The sequence below is a fragment of the Pipistrellus hanaki genome (assembly GCF_964339955.1).
Source record: "Pipistrellus hanaki genome assembly, chromosome: 8".
Taxonomy (NCBI): domain Eukaryota; kingdom Metazoa; phylum Chordata; class Mammalia; order Chiroptera; family Vespertilionidae; genus Pipistrellus; species Pipistrellus hanaki.
In genome coordinates this window covers 24,973,828-24,999,814 of record NC_140510.1, presented here as the reverse complement: position 1 = coordinate 24,999,814, position 25,987 = coordinate 24,973,828, and the positions used below count along the sequence as shown (strand labels likewise).

At 47.6% G+C, this 25,987-nt stretch overlaps 1 protein-coding gene and 1 long non-coding RNA gene across 6 annotated transcripts in view; one reads left to right on the top strand and one right to left on the bottom strand.

Annotated features, from left to right (window-relative positions):
* Positions 1–746: 746 nt before the first annotated feature.
* LOC311627096 lies at positions 747–3,680 on the bottom strand. Of its 2 annotated transcripts, none has more exons than XR_014795837.1 (3): positions 3,583–3,680; positions 2,655–2,911; positions 747–1,173 (listed from the first exon to the last, which is right to left on the bottom strand). It is a non-coding gene; the product is annotated as an uncharacterized lncRNA (long non-coding RNA). The 2 variants fall into 2 exon arrangements; XR_014795838.1 differs by lacking the exon at positions 3,583–3,680 and having other exon boundaries at positions 747–919; positions 1,024–1,173; positions 2,655–2,787.
* Positions 1,074–25,987, top strand: part of ZEB2 (zinc finger E-box binding homeobox 2) — a 134,720-nt gene continuing 109,806 nt past the window's right edge. For 2 of the 4 annotated variants that reach the window (XM_084893318.1, XM_084893321.1), the window contains exons 1-2: positions 3,621–3,716; positions 4,015–4,162. In XM_084893318.1, coding sequence (XP_084749444.1) covers positions 3,699–3,716; positions 4,015–4,162 — 166 coding nt within the window. In that variant the 5' untranslated portion in view covers positions 3,621–3,698. Of the gene's footprint in view, positions 1,194–2,860; positions 2,964–3,620; positions 3,717–4,014; positions 4,163–25,987 lie in introns of those variants that run through there. The other 2 variants (XM_084893319.1, XM_084893320.1) reach the window with 2 other exon arrangements.

The following is a 25,987-nucleotide window of genomic DNA, read 5'->3' as shown; positions in this document are numbered from 1 at the left end:
ATATTTACATAACCAATCCCTTCAGAGCAAAGGTGGAGTCTTTTCTTTTTAATTTTACTTTAATTGCAATATCAAAAAATATACATACTCCAAAACTTAGCCCCCATGCTGTTTAATATCAAGCTCTTCCTTCCCTGCTAAGTTCCTCTATGGCCTTTCTCCTTTTCCTCCTGCCTCACTACACACTTTAGAGCAGTGTCTCCAGGAGATGCAGAGGGATTCAGAGATCTGTCAACCCAGAGCTCTCTGTTAATTACTTAGAGACCCTCTTTTTAAAATGCCAGACCACTTTTCAGTCTGAGGATCCGATCCAGAAATTCATCCTACACTCACACATACATACATCCCAACACACATACACACACACCCCCCAAGATGCAGTTCACATGTAGCTTCCCCCCCCCCCTTTCCTGGCTCTGGCATCTAAAAGAAAAGAAAATAAAAATAAGAGAAAGGGCAGAGAATTTAGTTCCAGAAGCTGTGCTGAGAAATCCATGTGCATCTCCAATCTGGTCATTAGAGATCTCCATATAAGAAGAGGCGATCCGGATTGAGGACCCGGGATCTTCCTCTTCAACTTTCACCCCTTAGAACACTCCAGTTCAGTGAATGGTGTGCACCGCTTTCCGCCCAGAACTCTGTAGGATTTAGTGGTGAGGATAATGATGCCAAAGGCTTGGAGGGGGGGGGAGGGGGGGCGTGGAGAAGGGAGGGAGGGAGGGAGAGAGGAAGGGAGGGAGGTGGAATTTCATTTCTTCCACTAAAGCGTTTGCGGAGACTTCAAGGTATAATCTATCCCAGATCCTTTCCCAGAGAGAAACTTGGCGATCACGTTTTCACATGATGCTCACGCTCAGGGCGCTTCAATTATCCCTCCCCACAAAGATAGGTGGCGCGTGTTTCAGGGTCTCTCTCTCTCCTACAGAAAAGAAAAAGAAAAAAATGTCATTAGAAGAGGCGTAACACGTCAGTCCGTCCCCAGGTTTGTGTTTCCTGGAGTGGCTGAGAGAGATCAGTTCTAACCTGCTCCGCAGGAATAACGGTCCTGCCTCCCGCACTCTTGGCGAGGTTTTGTACAGTTTGCTCCGGGAGCTGTTTCTTCGCTTCCACCTTTTTCTCCCCCACACTCCGCGGCTTCTTCATGCTTTTTCTCCTCACCATTTCTCGCCAAAACTACAAACAAGACTTCGCAGGTAGGTTTTTTTTTTCTTTTCTCTCTTTTCTCTCTTTTTTATTCCCTTTTGGTATGACCACCCCCACTCTCCTTTTTATGATTTTCTCCTTGGAAGTGGGATGTGAGTGTGAAGAGGGAAGGAGTGTCTGTGGGTAAGAATTTCAGGTGGGTTTAGCTCCTTTTAGGCGAGCTTTTTCCACGAGTGACTTCTCCGATTTCTCTCCCACTCCTGCTCTCCCTGCTTCCGTTCCCCTTCTCCTCCTCCCCCAGGTATTTTGCCCTGTACCTGCCCATTCAGGTAACCAAAGGTGCTTTTTGCTGCCCAAGCTTACGAAAAGTTTTATCGAGAACTGTATGACTGGAATAAAAACTCTGCCAGGGGAGACATTCTGTGCTATTTTCCGCACCTAGGTTCAATGCATTGGACTCAGCGATTAAAACTTAGCAGATACCTGTTAATAATTACAAAACTTGATGGATACAAACCTACCAAATTTGGGGGCGAGTCTTTCTCTGAGAGATGGCAGTCCATCCTCCTCTCCCACCGGAGAAGGCTGTTTTCTAAGCAGAAAATGTGTCTGTTTTCTGTCTGCTTAGTGAGTTTCATTTCTTTATTTCATTCTTTGTGTGTGTGTATGTATGTGAAGTAACACCTCACTTCTGTGATGATAAATAAAGAAGTGAAAGTCCTCATGGAACTTGAGTCGGTTACCAAAGTGTGTGTGTGTGGGGGGGGGGGGGGTCACTACAGCTGGGACACAAAAACTGCTGTCAGGATAGCAGGGCTTTATATTCAGGGTAACTTTTGAAATTGTGTTCTAAATGGCATAGTAATACAGAGAGATGGAACAGGAGACACACACACACACTCACACACACTTCTCCCATTCCATGCTTGGGCACTGAAAAGCCGAGAGAGCGAGAGAGCGAGCAGGAGTTCTCAGGAACAGGAGTGAGCCTTGCTAGCATAACTGAGTGGCTCTCCCACCTTCTTGTCCATGTATTCTCTGCATGTTCCCCTGTAATGATGACTAACTCCAGAGTTGGGAATAACAGGCAAAGATAAAGTTTACAGCAATAATGCCTGGACACACACACACACACACACACACACAGTCATAAAACTAGCAGCTTACTTTATTAAACATGTATTTATATGCAATCCTGTGTAAGTCTCAGCAGGAATACAGGCAGGCCAGCTGTTTCACCCCAGACACTTGTGTGACCATTTCTGTGTTTCAGGAATTTTTTTCTCCCCCCCCCAAAAAAACACACACATACACAAACGAACAACAAACAAACAACAATTTCAAATCCAGGGGAGAGCAAAGAAATGACAAAATGTGTCCAACTTGCAAACTCTCCCACTCTGCCTAGGTTAAATTCAAGGTGCTTTCTAAATAATTCACTTCCCCTTCTCTCTGCTCCCCCCCCCTACCTCCCCACCCCTCTCGGCAAACGTGTGGAAACTGATACTCACTTTCCAGGTTTTCCGCAAAGCTTCCAGCTCGGGAGACAATAGTTGCGGGGCGCGGGGGGCCGGGCGGGCCGGCGGAGGAAGGGTTAACGGCCCTGTGTTACAGTTTGCATCTGTTACATCTTTTATAGCCCCCTGTTTAAACTAATCCTCGAGGCACAGCATCTTCCCAGCCCCACGGAGTTTCAGGATTCTCCTCCTCCTCCTCCTCTCCTGCCTGCCTCCGAGGTTCCCCTTCTCCAAGTTTTGACAGTTTTCCGCTGGAGGAGAGAGAGGAAAAAAAAAAAATGCAGCGCCTCTCTCGATTTTTAGGTACAAAAGTTTCGAAGCCAGGAGAGGATACGATCCTTTAGTGGGAGTAGAAGCTTTAAAGTATCGCCGTGGCGGTTGGACTTTCTCTTTCCTTTCTTGAGGGGGAGAAAGAGAAAAAAAATTTTTTTCTTCTTCTTCTTCTTCTTCTTCTTCTGGAACTATTTAAGGGAACCAGTGTGTGTGGGGAGCATGTGTGTGAGTGAGGTGGGGGGAAATAAGTAAATATTGTCAAAGTGGCGGAGGTGGGGGGGGAGGGTAAGGGGGGGAGAAACAGTGTCCAGAGAGGCTTATAATTCTATTTCTTACTCTGGTGTGAAACGGGGAAAATCTCAATTTGGGGGCGAGGGGGGGGGGGTGGAGGGAAGAAGAGACGGTGCCTCGATCCACTGGGAAAGCGGAGGAGGGGAGGGGTCGGGGCTTGGGGGCTTTCCTATCATTACTATTCTCTCTCCAATGTGTCCGGGTGTGCTTCCTCCTCCGGGGGGTGGCTTTCGCGTTTGTTTGTTTGTTTGTTTGCTTGTTTGTCTGTCTGTCTGTTTCCTCTCTGGGGAATGGGGTGGGTGAGTGGGGGGTGGATGAGACCAGATCAGAGCGAAAGAAAGCAGCGTCGCCTCCTCACCCCAAGTCCCCGAGGCTGGCTGCGGACTTTTCGGAGCAAAGGGTCCGCCTGAGCCCTGAGCCCGGCCGCCTGGCTGCACCGCTGTGTGCCTTCCCTCCTGCGGGCGGGCAGGAGTCATGACTCATGTGCAAGATGTAATTCTGGTCTCCGATCCCCTCGCGGGTGCGACACACCAAACAACAGTCACACACACACACACACACACACACACACACACACACACACACACACACAAAGCGCCTCGGGGCCCGCCAGGCTGGGGCTGGGGGCGGGGAGGGGGCCGCCGAAGTTTCGCTTTGGCGCGGGGAGGGGTGCGGGGGTGGGCGCGGATGGGTGCTGGCCGGGGCCCTGGCCCGGCTCCCCGGGGCGGCCCGCGCGCGCCTCGATGGGCGCGGGCGATGCCCACATTGTCGCCGTGTGTTTGGTTGCTAGATCGAGCCGCCTGCGTGCTGCCGCCGGAGCAGGGCGCCGAGTCCATGCGAACTGCCATCTGATCCGCTCTTATCAATGAAGCAGCCGATCATGGCGGATGGCCCCCGGTGCAAGAGGCGCAAACAAGCCAATCCCAGGAGGAAAAACGGTAAGAACCGGCCCGAACCAAACTTTTCCGGGCCGCCACGCCGCGGCCCCGGACCCGGGGAGCGGGGCGGGCGGGGGGAGAGGGAGAAGGGACCGAGGCGGCGGCGGCGGCGGCGGCGCCCGGGGCTCGCGGGCGGGCGAGCCTCTTCCCCCGGCGGCCGGCGCCCGAGCCCCGCGCGCGGGGACCGGCGGGGGGAGTTGGGGAAGAGCCGGGCAAGTGCGCGGCGGGGTCCGCACGGGGGGCCCCGCGCCCCAACCCGCCGCCCCTCGCGCCCCCCGCCTCCGCCTCCCGCTCCGCTCGCTCCCGGCCCGCCGGCTCCACCGCCGCCCGGGCTGCGGAGCGTCCGGCTGGGCAGGGCGGGGGCCCGGGCGCCCGGTCGGTTCTGCAAGCTCCAGGGGCGGGGGCTGGGGGCGGCTCGGGGACGGTGGCTCGGGAAGGAGAGGGGGCCCAGGGCCGTGCCTCTACGAGGCGCAAAGTTTCTTCCCGGAGTCGCCCCGCTGCCTCTCTCTGAGCCAAGTAACGGTCCGCGGGCGGCGGGGCCGGCTGGGTGCGCCCGCGGCTCCGCGGTGGGAGGGCTCCGGCCGCCCCGCGCGGGCTCCGGCGGGGTCCGGGCGGGCTTAGGGGGCGGGTGGCTTCTCCCCAGCGGGGAGCTGGCCCCTCGCCGGGGGGCGGCCGGCCGGTCGGAGGACACAGGGCGACTTTTCTGGACAGTTTTCTAGCGGTCAGGAGGGAGCCCGCTATCCAGGCTGCGCCGGGAAGGAGGAAGAAGATGGGAGTGCGAGGGGGACACACAGACAGAAGGTGGGAGATGGAAGCGGTGACAGTTTAGTAGGTCCATCTTGGAGAGAGGCAGAGAAGGGGGAGGGAGAGAGAGAGCGAGAGAGTAAAAGAGAGAGAGAGGGAGAGAGAGAGACCCCCTAGGTATTACCCCCAAACAAAATCGTGGGAATAAAAGCGAAAAGTGATTGGCAAGAGCGCAGGAGGCGCCTGGGGGAGGGGAGAGAGCCAGGGACCAGAGACGGGGCCAGGGGAGCTGATGGAGGATGCGGAGTTTGAAAGAAAAGCCAGCCCCCCAAAACAAACACGCGAACTAGCGCCAGCTCAGCCCTCAGCCCGCGGAAGGAAAGTTCTCGCTCTCCGCGCTCTGGGCCGGGGCGCCGGCGCGGGGGCCGTGGTCACGCTCCGGAGCGGACCCGGGGCCGCGGCGCCGCCCGGCCTCCGGCCGCCCGCAGCCCGGCCCGCGCCCCGCGGGGTCCCCGGGCCCCACTTGGGAGCAACTTTCCTCCCGGGAAGACGATCGTGCGGGGGGCCCCCGCCTGCCCTGAGCGCGCGGCGCGGGGAGGGGCGCTGGGGGCGCAGTGAGGGGTGCTGGAGGGGAAGAAACACAAAGACTAGAGACATTTGATTAGAGACAAATGATGCTGCTCCCTGACTCTCTCTCTCTCTGTTCCTCTGTCTCTGTCTGTCTGTCTCTGTCTCTCTCTCTCTCTCTAGGTTTTGTGCGTGCGTGTGTGTGTGTGTGTGTGTGTGTGTGTGTCTTTTGCTTGTTGTGGCGGAGGTGTCGAGCCATATGGGAGAGTGATAGAGGAATTTTAGTCAGAAACTGTTCTTTATGTTATCCTGCCTTTTCCCTTTGTGCTGCCTTTGATCTATTTGCTTGGCTTGGTATTAAAAAAAGAGAGAGAGAGAGAGAGAGAGAGAGAGAGAGAGAGAGAGAGAGAGAGAGAGAGAGAGAGAGAGAGAGAGAGAAAACAACTATAATAATATATTCTGAGCTGCTTCCCCAACCTCCAGTTCAGGCTGTCTCTCTATTTTTTTTCCTTCACTCTAGTGTCTGGCAGTGTTTAAGGTGGTCCTTCCGCAGGAGACCTCCCCTTTCCCATCCCTGGGTAATTTAGGAGCCACTAGCATCACACCTAGCGGCCCCTCTCCTCTCCCGCGTTTCCTCTCCCTTTTATTAAACGTCAGTTATTGATTTTCTAAAATCAATGTCTGTTGTGCCCCCCCACCCCTTACAAGTATCTAAAGCACGTTGCTGATCAACTGGATAACAAAAGCTTTGTGTCAAGGAGGCTTTTTCCCCTTGTGTTAAACAATCATTTTTTTTTTTTTTGAGAAAGAGAGAGAGAAAAGGAGAATGAAATTTAAAGCAAGGTTCCCAGAAGTGTGGCTTTGCAGAAGAGACTATTTAAAATGTTTGTTTCGCCCACCCCCTCCCATCTCCTTCGGGGATTCTGCCACTGCTGACCAGCCTGGCCCCAGGAGTGAGGTCAGGCCCGAGCCCAGGTCTGGGGACACGGAGGGCTCCGGGCTTCCTGGGAGCCGCTGGTGAGAGGGAGGAGGGGGTGGCGCTGGGAGAGGGAGGCCTGCTGGGGGCTGTACAGGTGGACTGAGCACCAGCACCGGGGAGGGGCTCTGCCTCAGAAGTGGGCCCTGCACCCATCTCCCCTCCGCACAGCCACGCACTTGGGAGAAGCCACCGCACTCTGAAATGGAAAGTTGAATTGCACGTTGTAAGGCATTTCGCTCAGTCTCTGCACACTGCACAGCAAGCCTGCCCGTCTCTGAGGGCTTCTCGAACTTTGGCTGTTACCTGTCTCTCTTTCCGAGCAATCTCTGTGAGTTGGTGACTTATATGTGTTTCGCTTTGGGTTTCATTTGACCGGGCAATGTCCTAGTTTTCAGAAGCAGGTAGAAGAGTTTTCTTCCCCATTTTTTTTTCTCGTCAAGCATGTATCCAATGCCTTTTCCTTTGGGAATTGCCAGGATTTATCTGAACTGAGTGGATTTTTCTTCTTTCCTGGATTCGTGGAAAATATGTCACTTTTGAGCTTGTGTCTTTGCTGATAACACTAAATATGATGATGCTTATCAAAACCATATAGAAATTCCTGGAAAGAAATAATGGCAATACTAATCATAGAAGTAGAAGCTGCAAAGAAAAGAGAAGGAGAAAAAAAAAGATGGTCATCCAGGGAACTAGAATTGCACTTTATATAATTTTAATGAAGTCAACAGTGTATATATAGACTAAGGCAACAAGGAGATAAAACGTGTAAAGCTGTGTGTGTGTGTGTGTGTGTGAGTGTAAGAGTGTGTGAAAGGCCGGTCGAGAACGTGGGTTAGATAGAAGATGGGGCTGTATACAATTATTAAAAAGCAAAGGAGCAGGAGGCAGCTGGAGGAAAATAAATTTACAAAGAAAGAAAGGAGAAACTAAAAATCTAGCCTTTCGTGTTCTCAGGCTAGAAAGATGCCTGGCAGAGACAATGCCAGGGCCAACTTAATCCATAGTGGACAGTCCCCTTTGGCCCACATAGAAAGCATGAAATCTCTTCCCAGAAAATAAGATGTGCAGGAGGGAAGGGGGAGCGGGGTGAGGGGGGAAGGAGGCAAAAAGCAAGTTGCCGCACACAAGAATGTGTGTCGGTTTCAAGAAGTTCAGTCAGATGATCCTCAGTCGCCTGACTCACTTTGTAACACTTTCACTGAAGCTGGAGAGGAGGGGAACACCCACCTCCAGCCCCCTCCCATTCCCCTGATTATACCCCACTATCTCCACACAGCCCCGAGTCAGAAGGGAGCACAGGGGATGCCGCTGCGCTGCCGCCGCCCCTGGCACAGCCCCCGGTGGTAACTTGCAAAGTTTGTTGCTTTAGCCCCTGTTGCAGGCAGCGGCTCCCGGGGACTCCCGGCTTCCATGAACACTGAATTCTGAGTGGAGGAAGCAAGGGGATGGAAGGAAGAAGGAAAGTTAAATGGGATTGTTCTGCAAAGTTTCAGCTACAGGTTTGGGGAGATCTTGGGGGCCTGGGGGAGATTTTTACAAACGCCTTTGGTCTCTGACGTCCAGTGATAGAGAGAGGGGCTCAAGCTGGCTGTTTTCAGGACTGTGGGTCCTAGAGCAGAAACAATCAGATGAGCAGAGGTGGTTTTCCTTGTTTCAGATAAGCCCTCCCTGGCTACCACTTCCCTGAGGGAGTGCAGTGCTGGTGGTGATGCTGAGAAGCAGTAGGGGACCCAGGAGTTGCTCCGGGGTCAGAGATGCTGAAGGGACAAGGAGGAGACACTCAGGCAGGCCCTCCTTCGGGAGGTGGAGGAGGTGGCTGCTCTCTGAGAGGGGAAGTTGGGGGCCGGCCTCTCATCGGAGACCCTCCATGCGGAGTCAGTCAGCTCAGACTTGGTTATCTCTGCCAGTGCGGATGCCTTTTGCCACCGCTTTCTCCCTAAAGTTGACGAGCTTATTAGGAAGCCTGTGCTGCTGGCACGCACAGCGCTCAGAGGCAGCTTGCATGGCAGGTACCACACAGGGCTGGCCAAAGATATCCATCTCCATCCTTCCCTCTCTGCGGAGATCTCCCGCAAGTTTTGTCAGGCTGCACACCCACGACAAAGGAGGGCTGCGTACCCAGACCCAGACCGATCTATCCGTTTCCCTTTGGTTTGGAAAAACCAAGTCCATGGCAGGGGGTGGGGGGGGGTGGGGGGGGGTTAGCAACCATGCCTCCTTCCTTCACAGCAGAGCCACTGGCCTGCCGGCGCCCATGGCCTGAGAGCCTCTAGGAGGGAGGGTCAGCTGAGGATGTTAAACTTTACATTGTTTCTCTGTTGCCCAATAAAAACAAAGTCACGTCTTTAAGCGTTCTTTTCCAAATACGAGGAAAGCCAGGATTGAAAAGTTCCCCCACTAAGCTGCTATGTCACAGGCTCCACAGATGCTCCCTTCCTTGCTTGCTTAATGTGCTCAAAGTAAAGAAAATTCCAAGAGGTTATCAAAGACCCTCCTCCTACTGCATTAAGAATATTTCCTGGGGGGGGGGGATGTGTGTGCCCTGAAGGTGGGAAGGGAGGGGGCTGCTGGCTCTGTAGCGGAGCCCTGTTTGTTCCAGGATGGGGCGGTGGGGGCGGTGGGGGGGAGATTCCTGTCCTCACCACAGTTTTTGTCATCTGCATTCTTCCAAGGCTTTTAAGGTGCAGTTTCTTCTGTGTGAAAGGGGCCGCTTTGTCCTCTCCCTTCCCGGCACCGTGGCTTCCCAAGGTAGACACTATTTTGTGCCTGTCACTGGGAGAGGGAGTGCAGGTTTGCAGTGCTCACAGACAATTGATTGTCTGCCCTAATGTGTTTCATTTACATGTTTATAACGTCAATGGTGCTGGGGTGTCCACTGTACCATTCATCCCCGCGTTCCCACAAGGGGGCAATTGTCTGAATGGCCAAGTCAGACACCTTTTTGATTGCTCTTTGGTTGTCTTTTTAGAGCAAAGAGATAAAGGAGGAAAAATCTGTGATGCAGAAACACTAGTTGAAAATACACAGCATTAAATGTCACCACAAAAAGCAGATGTTAACATAAGCCCAACTATGCTTTTTAGCCAAGATGTGAAGGTTGGGGGAGAAAAAATAATAATAATCCGGAGCAGAGGGAAGGATGATTTAAAACCAATAAATATAGACCTGCTCCCTCCTCCCTGTTTCTTTTTCTTTCTTTCTTTCTTTCTTTCTTTCTTTCTTTCTTTCTTTCTTTCTTTCTTTCTTTAGCAATCAGAAGATGAAATGTGATTTTCCTTTTCATTTTTTAAGCCTTGAAACATCTAGGCACCTCCTCATTATTTGTGTGTTTGCTGTGATTTGTGAATTTGGTATATATTTACATAGTTCTGTTTATGCCAATAGCATCAGCTTACCACTTGGAAAATCTATTGAATGTCTATTTGGGCTGTGGGGAGTGTAAACTTTTAAAAAGTAGGAGCCAAGTATTTTTTTTTTTAAAGGAAAGCAGTAATAATCAGTAGACTCTATGAAAGTCTTTGCCTTAATAGCTATGTGCCAAACACTTTTATCTTGGGTGACAGTTGTGTCGCGGTGAAAGCTCTCAGGAAAAGTGTAACCAGTAGTTACAAAGTAAATAAAGAATTTTGTTTTAAGGTGCTGGATACCGTTTTTATACTGTGTGTGTGTGTGTGTGTGTGTGTGTGTGTGTGTGTGTGTGTTGTCTTGTAATTCCTCTGAGGAGGTGAGAAGAAAAGCCTTCCATGCTTGTGGGTTTTTTTTTTTTTTCTTTTGGCTTTTCCCTTCAATCAGCTCTCCGTTCCATATTATGCATGTATGTAGTACACATGAATACACCTGCTTTGGGGAAGGGAAAAAAAAAAAAGATTTCACAGTTCAGATGGTGCCTTGCTGGTTCATGTAGGAAATGCAGTTATTAGAAGTTGGTCTGATTTCACGAGTGGTCCACAAAGAGAGAAACTACCGACTCGACTCCCCTGTCATCTGGTGGGAGGCACACGGGAGGAGGGGGGGGGAGAGAAGCCAAACTTTTATAATTTCGTAGTAAATGAGGGAGGAAAAACCGCCAGTGTGTGAACAGATTCTTGCCTCTCCGGGAAGACACACACAGTAGCTGCACCGTTAGCTGAACCCCTGACACGGCGGTCTTTTGAATGCCTTAGGTATGATTTCACTTTCGCTCACATCAATGCTGACCTGAATGCCTTTCATATCTGATCCGCTGTGTCTCTCCCAGTAAACATCCCCTGAGGGGAGAACAAAGAAAGGAGCTCTTCTTCTTCTTAATCACAATTCAGCCCTTTCACCGCCGGCAGGCTCCATTTGCATTCTGCCACGGAAAGCCAAGATGAAAAGAAAGAGAGAGAGAGAGAGAGAGAGAGAGAGAGAGAGAGAGAGAGAGAGAGAGAGAGAGAGAGAGAGAGAGAAGAGAAGAGAAGAGAAGAGGAGGAAGAGAGGCAGAGGGTAGTGGCTGAGTAAAATAACTTAGGTGTTTGTGGCTGTTTGTTGGGCTTTCCCTGGTTACCAGCCTTATATAGTTGATGCTCAACCAGGCCCTGGCCCTCCTGACAGGCATATAGTGTTACAAGATGGCATGTCTGTACTATTCATGGCCACCAGCTCAACACTTGAGGTAGAAAGTGTCAGGGAGGGATCAGGTTCCCCCCCAGAAGCCTGTGAGATGTGGGCATAGGTGTGTGGGCTTCCCACTCTTGAGTGCTGCCTACTGTTTGGCTTCACTCTGATTGTTTGCCATAGACAGGGGAGGTGAGGGGGGGGCAGGCTTGAGGCCGCTCAGGAGAAGGGATCAAGTCTCCCAGGGCCCTGGTCTGGTCTCAGGGACATGTGTCTGGCCCAGTGCGGGGGGGGGGGGGGGGGGGTTGGAGGGAGAGGTACCTGAACACACTGATACACCTTCAGGAAAACTGGAAAAGACTTTCCCATTTCCCCCCCCCGTGACTTTTTATGATAATTCATATTTTTAAATGAAAGGGGAAAAAAGCCAAGAAAGAAACTCTCAAATGAGCCAAAAAGGAAGAAAAAAAAAATCTCTGAAAAGAATTTTAGGGGGAAAAGTTGTTCTATTTTAAAAAGCTTTGAGGGCTGTAAAGTGCCACGTTTTTCACACCTTCTCCATACTTTTTTTTTCAGATTTTTTTAGTATGTTTAACATTTGTGAGATGACAGCCTTTTTGTATCTCAAACTGGATGCTGCAGGATTTGTAGGGAGGGGCTGGTGGTATTCACGTTTTCCTGAGAGAGAAAGTTTATGCCTGAAGGGCTCCTTCTTGCTGGGAACTGTTCAAACCCTCACAGGCAGGCCGACCTGTCGGGTTCCACCGTGCGACGTATGTCCATTTCCAACACGTGAACGTAACACGCAGCTAACGGTATTGGAACGAGACCACAGCGCGAGCAGACACCTCTCGTGACAACTTTTCAGCTACATTATCTTGCTCCTGGACTATCTTGTCTTTTTCTTTTCCTCTTTCTGAAACCACTTTTAAGATACCAACAGTCTTCCTTCAACCATTAGATTAAGCATGCAACACACACATACACACACACACACACACACACACCTTTAGAAGGACCATCGCTTCACATAGATAGCAGGGCGCAGAGTTGGAAACATGGCTTTTCGGATCACCGTGGTGGCAGATTTCAGAGATGCTGACACGCATCTAGTTTTGTGAGCGCAGAACTCGTGGCGATATGAGAAGTTGTAATAGAGCATGTGACACAGATTCCTGATCCCCCCCCCCCCAGAAGATTTACAGAATTTACCAAAAGAGATTATCCCTACACCTTCCACCCCTCCCACCCACCCACCCCCAAGACCCAAGCAGTGAAGGATTTAGGCAGATTTACTTCAGTAAACACCTTTGGACACTTGGGGGGAAAGTGGGAGTCTGTTTGCAAAAGGAGGCTTTTGTTAAGTGAGGTGCCGGGATAATGCTTTACCAGGCAGCTGTGATATTAACCCACCCGGCAATGAGGGAGCTCTCTTTAACCCTTCGCGCGCCTGGCCCTTCCCGCTCAGCAGATAGAATCCCAGCTCTCTGAAGACACTTAGGATTCTGGCCCTGCCCGTTTATTATTCAGACAAGTCCTGTAGACATGAAAACTGTTCAAGCTTTTAAAACAATGTGGTTTAATTAGATGAGGTGGACTTCCATTGCTCATAAGCCCTCCAAATGGTGGTTTATAATTGGCAAGGAGGGGGGGAAAAAAAGAAAAGAAGAAAAAGGGAATCAGGCAGCACATTAAAAATTCCAGGAAATATCTTTAGAAAAGCTATTTTCATTTCCAGCTTTTAAAATATTAGGCGAGGGTAGCTAGAGGGAATGGAGCAGCTGGGCTTCTCTCTCTTGACTCGAAATGACACCAGAAGTTTGTGCTGCACAAGCTGCAAGAGGCTAATTCAGAGGGTGGCATTCTCACAGCGCTCACCCTTTTCAAGGTGGGGGTGGGGGAGGCCAGCTTCCGGAACTTGGGAAATCATGTGAGCCTTAGGACCAGGCCCTCAGGCCAGGCTCTGACCAACCTGAACCTCTGCAAAGCCAGCGGCAGAGAGGCATTTGTAAGAGGAAGGAGTTAATAGCTATGTGTTTGCTGGGCACAAGAATAACTTTACAGGTGCTGCTGCATTCGGGCTCAAATAAGATTGCCTTATTTAGCTTAGAAAGGGAGCGTAGGTGTCACCCTCGGAGCAGCCACCAACGTGCGAGAAAGCAAAGGGTATGAGACATGACAGAATTAAAGGTGTTTGCTATGTTGTTACACCGTGTGTCAGGCTGCAGGCTCCCTTTGTGACAGCCTCCCGGTGATTTGACAGCGCAAATCCACTTCCCTCCTAGGTGAGACAGCATTTTCTAAGTGGAGTTATAAATACACGGCGCATCCCTCGCATTCACCCTGCCTCTCCCGGGCCCGGGCGTCCTATCTGGAAGCGTCTTGCCCGGAGACACAGGGAACAAGTGATGTGTGCAGGCGGCTGTGCGTGCGGGGGCCCGGGCACCGCCGGCATCACAGTAGCTGGCATTGACTGTTGTTTGGCAAGATGTTCTCTCTGCCAAGTCATCCAATAATTAAGTTTTATGTTATTTGTATGAACGACCAAGCATGCAGTATTCCTTTTCAAATCAAAGGGAGGCTTGAAATTACTTTTTGAACACTTTCAGACCCTGGTCAGGTCACCGTTTGGGGGCCGCATTAAAATGATCTCATTCATGATCTAATTGAGGTTGGCAAAACCTTACGCGTAGCAGGAGTACATAAATATAAATCAAAGACCAAAATTTAGCAAATCATATCATTTGCTCGAAAATCTGCTCATGAATTATTCCCCGATTGCCAACCCAGAAGTTAAAGTTTGTCTCCCCTCAGCAACAGTAACTGCGCATATTTTTTCAGGCTCCTGACAGGAAAGTTAGAGATGCTGAGAAGAGGCAAGAGAAGGAAGATGATCGGTTGCTCATCAGATAGTGCGTGTTTGCGGCCCCAGAGAGCACGATAGCTAATCAAGCTGTGTGCGTCGCAGTGGATGCTGCAGTCTCGGTTAGAAATTAATATCAGCTTCTGAAAACCAGATTTTGGAAGAGCAAGCAGCTGGAACACATAAGGGGTGGAAGGGGCGCAAACATTTCAAGAAGGATCTGATTGAACTTTGCTTTCATTTTTTTCAGTTGAATGTAATCATCAGAATGATTCATGCATTTTTGTAACAAATTTAGTTCAATGACTGAGCGGAGGGGATATTTGGAGGAGTCGTTAGAATTAAAAGACAACACGCAAATGGCGGTGCACATATTTAAGTGTGTACCTTTGTTTCCTTTTTTTAAAAGAAATATTACGATGACATTAAGACTCCGGATCCTGTCATCTACGAGATTAAATGTTATGTTCTATTGTACGCAATCCATTTTTAGTTCTTCATTTTTCTTGATTGCTGTTTATGTTATCTCAACTTAGACCTACACACACATTACTTTAAACTGAAGGAGATCAAATTCTGAACTTGAATATGGTCAGGTTAAAAATTTTAAAGCCCATTTAAATGAGGGTATTCTTTCAAGCAATCAATTAGTGCAGAGCTAGTCAGTTTAGCTAACTATTTGTCACAAGAGCAAACTAAATGAAGGGGTACTTTTGAATTACCATGGAAACATTTAAAAATAATCCCAGGTAATAGAGGTAAATGACTGCATTATTTTGGGACCAGGTAAATTGTCCTTAACGATTTCCCATGACAAAAGGCAAACATGCTCTACCTAGAAATGTGTAATACGTCATCAGACATTGCTGGCATGACAATATAGTGACTTTTGTTATTTACATGGTTTCATATTTCTTTTTATCCTCAACTCCAGGAAAGAAAGGTACTCCTGACAAGGTGATAAACACTGCCTCCCAAAATAAGTAATCAGTAATAGGTCCACAGATTAAGATATCACGCTATGTATGAGATGAGATTTTCCCCCTCTCTCTTAAATGGATGGGTACATTTCAAGGATTCAATGCCCAAGTGATCTATACATGCAGAATGTGGCTTTCACTGTTTCCTGGTGCAAACTGTATTTACTTTGTCTTCTATATCCGAGTGAACTGTAATCGAAGAAACTTTGTGCCTGTTCTTGGAAGTACCTAAGTTTCTGTTTTAGACACAAAGCACATCAATGGAAGTGTTTCGCATCATGAGATTTCTCAGTTTTAAGAGGTGAGGTTTATATATAAAGACCTCAGTGAGCTGTGTTTTCCTAATAAATAGGCCCATTGGGCGGGAAAATTCTCTAAGCAATACTATTATCCTACAGGTTTCTGTCACCTTTGCTCTGCCAAAGGGCATTTGAAAGCCAAATGCAGGTCCTAGGCACACATACACAACTGCACCCCAGCACCCCAACCCTGCCACTTCTTCCCTTAATCTCCCACTGCAATCACAGAGCTTGTGAATGAACGAAACACATTTCTACAGAAATAGTAGAGGTGAGGGATTCTTGGAGACTCCTGTTTGGTAGGATTTATTGTAAGAGAGAAAACGTGCCCTGTGCTATGTGACCCTTCCAAAACCTGCTTGCACCTATGAATACACTTTAAGTGTATTATTTAGGGTAAATTACAAGTTTCATGCTCTGGAACTGTTTCCCCCCCATTTTCCTTCGATTTTACCGACCTTAATACATATGATGACAAATTGATTGCAAATTATTATGGTTTCTAAAACAGCATTTGGGGGTCCTGGATAAAGGTGGCATTTCAAGGCTGTGTTTACAATATTTAAAAGAGGGGGAAAAAAGGGGTGGAGGATTAAACTATACTGAGCACTTGGAAATGTGTGGAGTTTTATACTTGTGCAGATACAGGGTGTGGGAGCCTTGCTCTGTGAAACCAAGACCACAAATGATATGTGTCAGTAGGCTCTTTGATAGGGCTTCTGGCCTCAGTGTTTTTGTGCTGTCAAACTGCTGTGTTGAACAAACACCTCCTCTGGGACAAAGTGATAAATGCAGAGACAGGCTGGCTTCAACCAGTCTCAGCAGCCTCCTCAGCCACTCCCCCACCCCCAGGCCCACCTTCCTCTCAGGCCAGCCACCTCCCGCCGGGCTGTGTCCTGTTACCTGAAGTGGACATGTACACAGAGATGCCAGGGCTTTTCAAGGTGTCAGTGGTGAGAAATGATTGTTACTACCCGAATCTTATGGCTTGGGACTCTGAACGTGCAGGCAAAGTCCCTTTTCCTGGCAGGCTTCATCTAGTCTTTTTTAAAATGGAACTGGACCGAGCTTCTAAACTTTTGCCAACTTGAACTTTTTCCACCTTTGCTTAATCGTTTGAAAACCGCTTGCTCTCCTCTTGTCTTTCCCCTAGTCACTGGGGTTTTATTTTCTAATGTCCAAGCAATTACGTTGTGCAACAACAACAACAAAAAAACATTTTGCCTTAAAAAATCCAAACACTGTTTACTGCCTACTGCCTACTGTTCCCTCACCAGCATTCTTTTAGGCCTAACACCTCAAATGTATAGCCCACTGATTTTTTTTACCCTTTTCTCTCAGAGCCATTATTCTCCACTAAAACCTGTTTATGGGTGCCTTTGTGTGTGCTCCCCCCCTCCCTGTCATTAAATGAATTTCTATCTCCTACTTCTGCAATCTCTAAAAAATAGATAAACCATTATATTTTTTCCCCCAGCCCGTATTTTAAAGCGGTGATCCTGACAGCAGGACGATTATTGCACTTTATATTTTAGTGGATGTTTGCTGTTGCTAGTTACAGCAACACTTATCATAAGACAGCAAGAAAAGAGTAGTCCCTGGTAATTAAAGTAATGAAATATTCATTTACTCTACCTTTTCTGTAGTCTCACAAATTAGGCTGCTACATTTAATGCCTGCACTGCCTCTGTTTTTATTATAATGGCAGCTTTCGCATCTGCAATTAGGACTAATTCTGACAGTTACAATTTCTGAGGGATGGCGAGCAGTGAACGAGATGTACAGCAGAGGTATTACACGTGAAAAGCCCTGTCTCTTTAACCTTGTTGTTTTTTTTTCCTCGCAGAGGTTACCTTTTCCCGATGGTGCAAAATCGACTTGACATAACTGTTCATCAGTTTCAGGGTTTTCCCTGGAGGTATTTGCATCAAATCAGCCCAGTCAAGCTTCAAGTTGAAATTGGCAGGCCAGAAACTGACAGAGTAGAGACTGGAAAAGAGACAGCTAAAGTACAGGCAGCAACTGACAGTAATAGAGTGAAAGACAGGGAGGGGGGAGAGAGGTTGAGAGCGAGAGCTTTTCAACTTCAGGGGAAGGGAAGGGAACCTCAGCTCCTCAGCTCCTGCCGGGGCCTCAGTGGCAAAGTCCCCTGGAGGCCCGGGAAGGTGGAGAGATTGAGGACACCTTCAGCTCATTCCTACCACTAGGGCTCCCGGTCCCGCTGCCCTGTGTGTGTGTGTGTGTGTGTGTGTGTGTGTGTGTGTGTGTGTGTGCTGGGTGGGGTGGCTCTCGTGGAATCTGATTGGATGCCTAAGAGGAGGGGGCACACTTAATTAAACAGGAGGCAAGTCTGTCTGAGGCAGCTCCTCAGCACGTCTTAAAGCCTGAAAGCCAAACCTCATGATCAGTGTGATAGGAGGGAAATAAGGCAGCTTGGATTGCTTCCTAACGGTTAACTTGCAGGAAAGTTAACAATCCCTTCACGTTACCAGGTTTGTTTGCTCCGGGTTCTCTTCTGAGGCAGATTACATGTCCACCGAGACCAGAGCCCAGGAGGCTGGAAAGTCAAAACGTAGTGCATTTTGGTCCACAAACGCAGCCACTAGCAAGAACTATCTTGGACGGGGTGCCGCGTTGAATGGGGGGGGGGGGGGGGGGGGGGCTGCACGTGCTCTTTGTAAAACAGCATCTTCCTATCCTTTCGTGTGAGAACGTTGATTCAGTTGCTGAAAGGCCAAAAAGCACGGCAACGATCTTAAAATAGCGATGACATTAAACTTTTATTTTACTATCGGGAACATCACTTTCAAAAAATTCTGATTGCAAAACATTTGTAATTGCTCTTACAAAGAAAACAAATATGAAAAGTGCCTCCTTTGCCCAAGTACAGTTTTTTGTGTTTTTTTTTTTTTTTTCTGTCTTTCGTATCTTTTTTTTAACCAAGATTTTTTTTGGTCATTCTTTCCCATCTTTTCTAGCTCCGGTGGGGGCGAGGGAGGGGGGGTGTGCTTTTGTCTTTACCAGATGATTTAAAATCCTCACCGTTTTCCAACTAGACCTGGGGGTCGAATAAGCCCTTGCTTTCAAACCGTCTTCGGGCTGTGTGTATGACAGGCCTTGGCGGGTCTGCTGATGCCCATTCGACAGGCACTGTTGAGCTGAAGTGGTGTGACGGCGCAGCTTTGTTAAGCTGCGAACAAAGGGCTGGAGATGCCTCCCTGGCATCGTCCATGTGCATATTGGCCTTGTCACAGTTTTGCTTGATTTAATGCTCTGTTTATTCCTAGATATTAAAACTTAAATCCCGAACAATATGTTTTCGGAGACGGCATACCAGCTTGATTGTGAAAGCCTGCACTCTGAAGGCCCCAGGGTTCCTTGGCACTCCACGTGTCCACGTGGCCAAGGTGACTGCGCCGCTTCGGGGATAACTAGATTGCCAGTAGCCTCTTAAGCATTCTCCATCGAAGAAAAGGGATTCCAGTCTTTAAAAAGTCTTATTAGGGTCAAAGACTTATTTTTTTTTTTCTTTGATCACGGGTTGGAAGTCATTATTTGTTCTCAACAGTGGATTCTCCCATACATCCCTAAGGAAAAGTTACCTTGCTGTGTGTACAATCTGGGTAGACGTTTAAAAACACATATTTTAGAAAGATACGTTATTAAAAAGATATTCGGCTCTTAAGGAAGCCGTTTATAAATACCTTGTTTATAAATATGAGGGTAGACACATTGCTTTCTACCCCGGGTGGTGGAGGTGGGAGTGGGTGGGAATCAAAGTCAGCCCTGTGAAAGAGAAAGAAGAATTAAGATTGAAGCTCAGAAGTGAAATAATTGTGATAAAAATCCCTGGGCACCGACAAGAGCTAGTTCTTCAAAAGAGAACCGAAGTGGATGCTCAATGTAGCCCCCAGTGTCCCGTTGAATGTGTCCTGAGCTTTATCGGTGCCCCCGGTGTTTTGTTCCCCCTCTGCCTCTTTTTCTTCCCTTCAGGTTTGCGTCAAGTGTTTGCTAAGAGATTAGTTAGCAAGTGTAGATGGAGGAGGTAGCCATGGGCACCAGCTCGCCCCTCGCAGGAACGTGCAGTGGGTCAGAGCGCGAAGAGGCTGGGAGCTAAGGCTGACTGAGGCCCAGGATCAGGTACTTTATTTTCTCCCAGAGATGGCCACTCCCAGAAAGTCTTGTGGGATGACATCTCCTCCCAGCAGGAGCACAGATGCTACTACCCCTCTTAGACAAGCATTGTTGCTGGAACAACTTTATGAAAGAAAAAAAAAAAAGATCTCTCTAAGTCTATTGCCAGCACGCTCCCTTTTCATTATGGAAAGAGGCTATAATTTGAGATATTCAGGGTTATTTTTACCTCCATTCATAAAACAGCATCTTTCTGGAGCGCTGTAATGGGGAAGGTGAGGAAAATGGCAAAGGAGAGAAAAATAGTCAGCAGCGAGAAACAAAGTATTTCTGCTACTCACCAGTGAGGCTGCACTAAAAATCTGAAATTGAATCTCTAGGGTAAAACACATACACATTTTCACATGCTTTCTTAGCGATGGCAGTTTTACTAACTGAAATGAATTGCCCTTTTAAAAAAAAAAGAAAGTAGTAGTTTTACTCAATGTTCATTTATAGCAAATAATTCTCACAGCCAGCAAGGGTGACACAGGTAGGGGCCACAAGGAAAGATGAAGCTTTTATGGCTGGTTTTGGTATAACATTATATGTGAGAAAGGCGCACCTGCTTACAGGATACTCTGTGGCCTTATCCCTTAAGTTTCATGAGAGGTTTCTGTGTCCAATCCCATCGGCGTGAACTAGATTTAGACACACAGATCTCCAGCCTGGCAAAGAATAGACCTTTGAACATATTTATAGGGCAGATTTTTTTTACTTACTATATGAAGTGAGTTTTGGCACTAGTCTGGTGGTTCCTCTTAATACTTTGTCAGCGTCTGTTTATAAGGGAGACAAATAGAAGTTGACCCAAATGGTCCTCCTGCCCCAAAGCCCAGCTGAACATTATCTGCTTTGTCGCCAGCTCTTAATACCCTATCTGTAAATTGCTCCAAATGAGGCTGTATCCTAGCTGTAGTTCATAACAAACACAGGGCCAGGACCAACATGACTTCTCACCTTTCAACGAACTGTCCTGGTTCAGGGTCTTCTAAGAAAGGAAGTACACGAAAAGGAGCGGAGGAGAGATGACGATATCTCATAAACAGTTCCCTTTGAACATCCACGATTGCTTACATGGCCTTTCCCCCTTTTTTCCAGGCTAGCGGAAATGGCCTGGCCCAGGGCTCATCCATGAGAGCACATGTCAGAGTTGTTCATTGGGTGATTCGAGGGAGGCTCCAGCCCTCTGATTCCAACACAGTACATTCACTTGAGAACTTTTGTACACGTGGGAGTGGGTGTGTGGTGTGAGCCTAGGGCGTTCTTGAAGGGATTTCTAAATTCCCGCAAGAATAATAAGGCCTTCTAGCCATGCTTCAGCAAGAGGCTTCTAGGAAGGCAGATACTGATGGCTGTGGTTTCCCCCATCCCATCCCTCCGCTTCGTGTACATAAGATCTTCGCGTTTCCCTGCCACAAGGTAGGGCTCCAGCGATCGGTATCTGCAAGCCGGAGGGGCATGCATGTGATCTCATTGTATCACAGTGCAGAGATGAGATAGTCTAGAGCTACAGCACATCAGTGCATTGTGCCCGGGTGGCTGGAACGAGCCTCTCATTTCCAAAGCAGCAACTCTTTTCTTCTCCATCATTGTTTCCTTACCTCACTTGTCTGCTCCTTGTGATACAGATCTGACCGAGTTGTGCAAGCTTCAGACTTGCCAGCCCCCAGCTCCCAGGCCCGGTGCAGAGCAATTCATAAACACCGTGTTAGACTATCAGATGGAAGCCCAGGATGTCTACTGAGGGGTCGCCTTGGAATGCCCATTGTTTTGATTATCATTTCATCAGCCCCAACCGATACTCGTCTGCTCAAGGAAAACATACTCCAGTTACAGTTGATTTTTTCAGATTCCAAAATGGTGCTGCAGAGCCTGTGCATCTCTAATTATATTTTATGCTAGGCTGTGCAATACCAAAATATACGCCACAGCAATCAGGGAGTGAACAGTATCAATCAATTTGTAAACAGATGAAGTCACTCATTCCCAAACTGGTTTTCCAAAAACAATTACTAAATTACAATAGAAAAAAAATTGTACAGTTACTGTATTTGTGTGCTGTGTTACAATCAACATACCAGGGAAACAAAACAATTTAATGCAGAAAAATCATCATTCATCTACATTATAATTGCTTCTTTTTCACATCTACAGGGCGGTTAATTAAAATTGTGATTAAATGCGGTCGCGCTGCCTAAGATGTCTTGCCCAAAACAGGTGGTACAGAATTTAAAAGTAAAAAAAATGTAATTAGCATTGGAAATTGAGAAATTGCCTGTAAGAATCAGTGTTAATTTCAGTCAGTGATGAGGTAATTTATAAATGAATGCAGTGGAGGCTGTGCAAATGCACAATTGCCTTCCTTGCCATTCTTAGCATTCTCAGCATGCAGGTGAAAATGTTTTCAAAATATTGAGGTAATTTGAAAATCAATCCGTGCATTCTGTATCTTTTTTCTCCCCGTTTGTACCAAATGCCGAACAAATGCTGCCATAGATGGCACGATCCATCCGCTTTATTTTTATTTTCTAAAAGCAATGCCACAGTTATTTCAGACCTAGATCGGGAACTAGAACAACGGAAATTTCAGACGTCATATTGTTACAAGGGTCAGCATGGTACACCTGAAATTCTGACTAATGTGGCTTTGCTTTGCTGCACAGCACTGCCATCCATAAAAGAGAGACCTGGAGGGAACTAGTCGCAGGGACAGACATCAGGTTTCTTAACCAACCCAAAACATGCATGAGGTTTTATTTTTAAAGTTTAAGGAAGAACTTGAGAATTGTAAGATGGCTGATCTTTTCCTTAGAATCTTTTACTTTCTATTATTCTACCTATAAATCTTTGAAAACCAGTTAGTAAAGTATTACTAGAAGTATTTTTTCAGAAGTGAACTCTGCTTATTAATAGAATCTTTTTGACAAAGATGCAACTTCTTAACCAAATATTATGCCATCCATGTACTATATTTCAGGCGTTCTCTTGACACACGAGTAAATTTATAGGTTAGGTACTATTTTAAAAATTATTTTTATTTACACTATTGCTAAAATAGAACCACTAGGCTTTTAAGATCTCCTCTTCATGGAAGAAATTGAACTTTTATGTGCTTATCTTGACCATCCGAGCGATGTAAATTTAAAATATTTTTATAATGGAGGTTTAAGTATCTGGCTGCACTGGAGCTAAAGAGTCTTCTTGAGACTTTTAAGCATTCTCTCCACAGAAAGTCCATTCTAAGAATATGTTAGTTAGCTGTTCCAGATTAATAATCAGAGTGGAAAATGTAAAATATCCTGCATGACTCTTTGCTGTTTGAGGCAGAAATCAATGATTTGTCTCTGAAGGCACACTTGGGTCAAACACCTCATGCTGACATTTCGGGGAGAGAGACAAGACATCAGGAGCAGTCTTCCCCCCTGACAGTATCTTCCCATCCTCTGGGTTCAGGCCAGGTGCCAGGCCTTCCCCCGGGACCCTTCCTCCTCACGCTGGGGTTACGAATGAACCGTGCCGTTTCGAGGTGACAACTTGGCCTGTTGTTCCAAGTGGCATGCCGTCATTTCTCCTGCCTCTCAATATGTTTTCCATTTAATATTGCAAGTAGAAATGAAAGGAGACCTATAAATGGAGGAAACTGAGAGGTCACCACTTAACTTCACCATCCCTCGCCTTTCACCAGCTCCTACCCCCCACCAAGGGCGATTAGGACGATTTCATCTTCCAGCAGCCAGTCCACCTTTGGTGAGGGAGCGCGCACACTCCATCAGGGAATGGCTTCCTGGATCCCCTTATGGACCCGTGAACATGAGATCTGCAGCCACATGGGCCTTGGCTCAGGTTTCAGGAGAGTGGCGAGATGGGGGAGGTGCTGCCTCCCCCTCCAGGCTGTGCTGGTTCTGGGTTTACCAGGGGTCACAAAGGTTAGAGAATCACAGATGTCAACAGAGCTCCGGGCCCTGCCCCTTAAGAAACTGGCAGTAGAAATCTTCTGACCACTTTACATTTAGTTCGCAGTCCTCTGTAAGCCGGCAGGGCGACCCAAGGCGGAACTCTTCACTAGGGCGATTCCACCTATGTATGTCAAGTTATCCACAGAGGCAATGCCTTTTCCACACGCCCCCTCTCCTAAGTATCTTCTCCATCTCATAGCAGCATCAGGATCCTCAGAAAAGGTCTGACTGTGTGGCTCTGCTAGCACTGGATTGGCCAGCAATTTGGCATTTTGAGTCCTCTTTCTTTTAAAAGTTTCCATCTGAGCTTGTTTGATTGATTCTGCTATTGCTAGAAGCAGCGGATGTCAGGTTCGTAGAAGAAAACTGCATATTTTCTTTTTTCCTCTCGGGACTTCTTTCACCTTCGTTCCTGTGGGTGATCTGAGCACTGCATTAGAAGAAAACATGTTGGTTTGTTTTTCTTGTTGCAAAAATAATTGACAAGTATGCCACCAGGTCCTTCTTGGACTCCGGGTATTTCAGCAGAAAATTGCAGTGTTTACTCATTCTTCATTAATGGAGCATCTACTACAGGCAGGCACTGTACTTGAGGCTGCTGATCAAATAATGAATGGTAGAGCCTGGGCCACTAAAGAGTTTGCTGTCTAGTGGGGAGGCAGAGGTGAAGAAATGAGGAAAATGTGATGATACGTGCTATAAAAACACACCTGTGAGTAGCCAGTGCAGAAGCTGTTGTATCTAGATGTGGGAGAAGGTGGCGAGGCAGACTTCCTGGAGGAAGTGGCTTTTAAGGAGGCTATGGTCTCAAGACTTGGATATTACCAGTGGTGTGAGGGAAGGGCTGGTTCGGGCACTGGAGGAGGGAAAGGGAGAACAGCTCAGGTATTACCAGCCTATAGAGATGTCTGAACACGGAGCACATGCAGGAGGAGGTGACTCCGTTGAGTCTGCAAAGGTAGAAGAATCTCCTGTCCCCGATTTCTGGCTCTGATCCAGTAAACAGGTGATGATGAGCATGTGAATCTTTTTTAAAGAATGACATAACCATATTTGTGTTCCAGGGAAATGTCTCTGGCAACTGTACGAAAGCCAATGTTATCTAACGTTTATTGAGTACTTATAATGTGCTAAGAATTTTGCCTATGTCATCGGATGTTGCCCTAACAACAATTCTATCAAATAAATAACACTATGATTGTAATACACTTTTTGCAGATGAGGAAATGGAGGCTTAGAGAGAGCATGAGCCCAGAGTCAGGAAGAAAGTTTATGGTTAAAGGTTACTGGAATCGTGGAATTTCCAGAATTAACAAGTAATTCTGGAAAGACATTTGGAAAAGGAAAAAGAGTTAAAGTGAGGTGGTTTGATTCCCTTTTCTCTGGGTGAGTGGTGAGACGAAGTGGGGAATAAGGCTTTTTTTTTAAAATTTTTTATCCTTAAAATTATTCGTTTTATTCATTACTGTGTCAGTTTGAAAAAGAAAATGAAAAACGATTCTTGATCCTCAAGAAATGGATACTAGAATGTGTAGCTCTTTGGGAGTTTGGAAAGAGGTGGTTAACAGACAGCCCTTCAAAAAATGGCATTTAGTAAACCCGGAACACTGGCCTTGCTGATTTATTTCATGACAGTCAGGCCTTCTTCGGCCTTATGAGGAAGCAAATGGAAATAATCCCTTTGCAATGACTATTTCCCCCCTTGACTAAATTAACTCTTCCATGGCCTGGGACTCGCCAATCCTCCAACTTCCGAATTCCCCACACTGCCTTATCTCTGCCATCCCGTGGCAAGCCCCAAAGCTGCTAGCGTTTTGTAACGACTATGTGACAAATTGTGGTGCTTTTATTCGTGCCGGACATTTTTGCCAGGCCCGCTTGTTGTGTTTTCTGTTTGGCTGTGTCCTGGGACCAAAGGTGCCTGCCTTTGTACAGCATGTCAAATCTGGTTAACATGCAGCCATTTATCTTTAAAACCACCCCTGCACAATGGCAGCAGTGGGCCAGGCCACAGGGCTCCCAGCTCAACCCAGTTTTTTAGACCATCTTTTCCGCAGAGGGGGAGCACGTTGGACAGCAGACAAGATGTTTTGTGATTTGGGGAATCTCTTAGAGACAAATTGTGGAGAGCAAGTGCAGTTGTAGCCGGACTGCTGGGTGCCCAGTGAAGTGAGGAAAATCAGATACAGCACGGGATGAAAGAATGAAGCGGGGATTCATATCTCTGTGCAGAACATGCACAGTCCTTTGCCCACACGGCGTTCACACATAGACAAAAGCGTGTTTGCTTGCGGGTGATTTGCAGGGTTGCCATAGGCCCAGCCTGTGGGCACGTTCACACATGAGCCTCCTTTATGCGTTCTGTACTGGTGAGGGTGTCCACACGTGAACATGTAAATAGATGCCTGTGTGGGAAGATAATTTGCTGGTACAGATTTAAGACCTGAGGAAGACCTGCTGGTTCACTGAGGCGTTTCTCTCCCACTGTAGCAGGAGCGGGATCTCTGTGTTTTCTGCGGTTGTTTCAATAGAGGACTCTGTGTGTTTTAAGGAAGATGCAGAGCCGGGACTGTCAAGTGCTACAGTGCAAAACACTGAGGACTTTCTTTCTATAAGACCCCTGAAAACTTTATAACGCATTTCGCCCTGGGTTTTCATTTTTCAGTTCGTTTAAGGTATCTTGGGG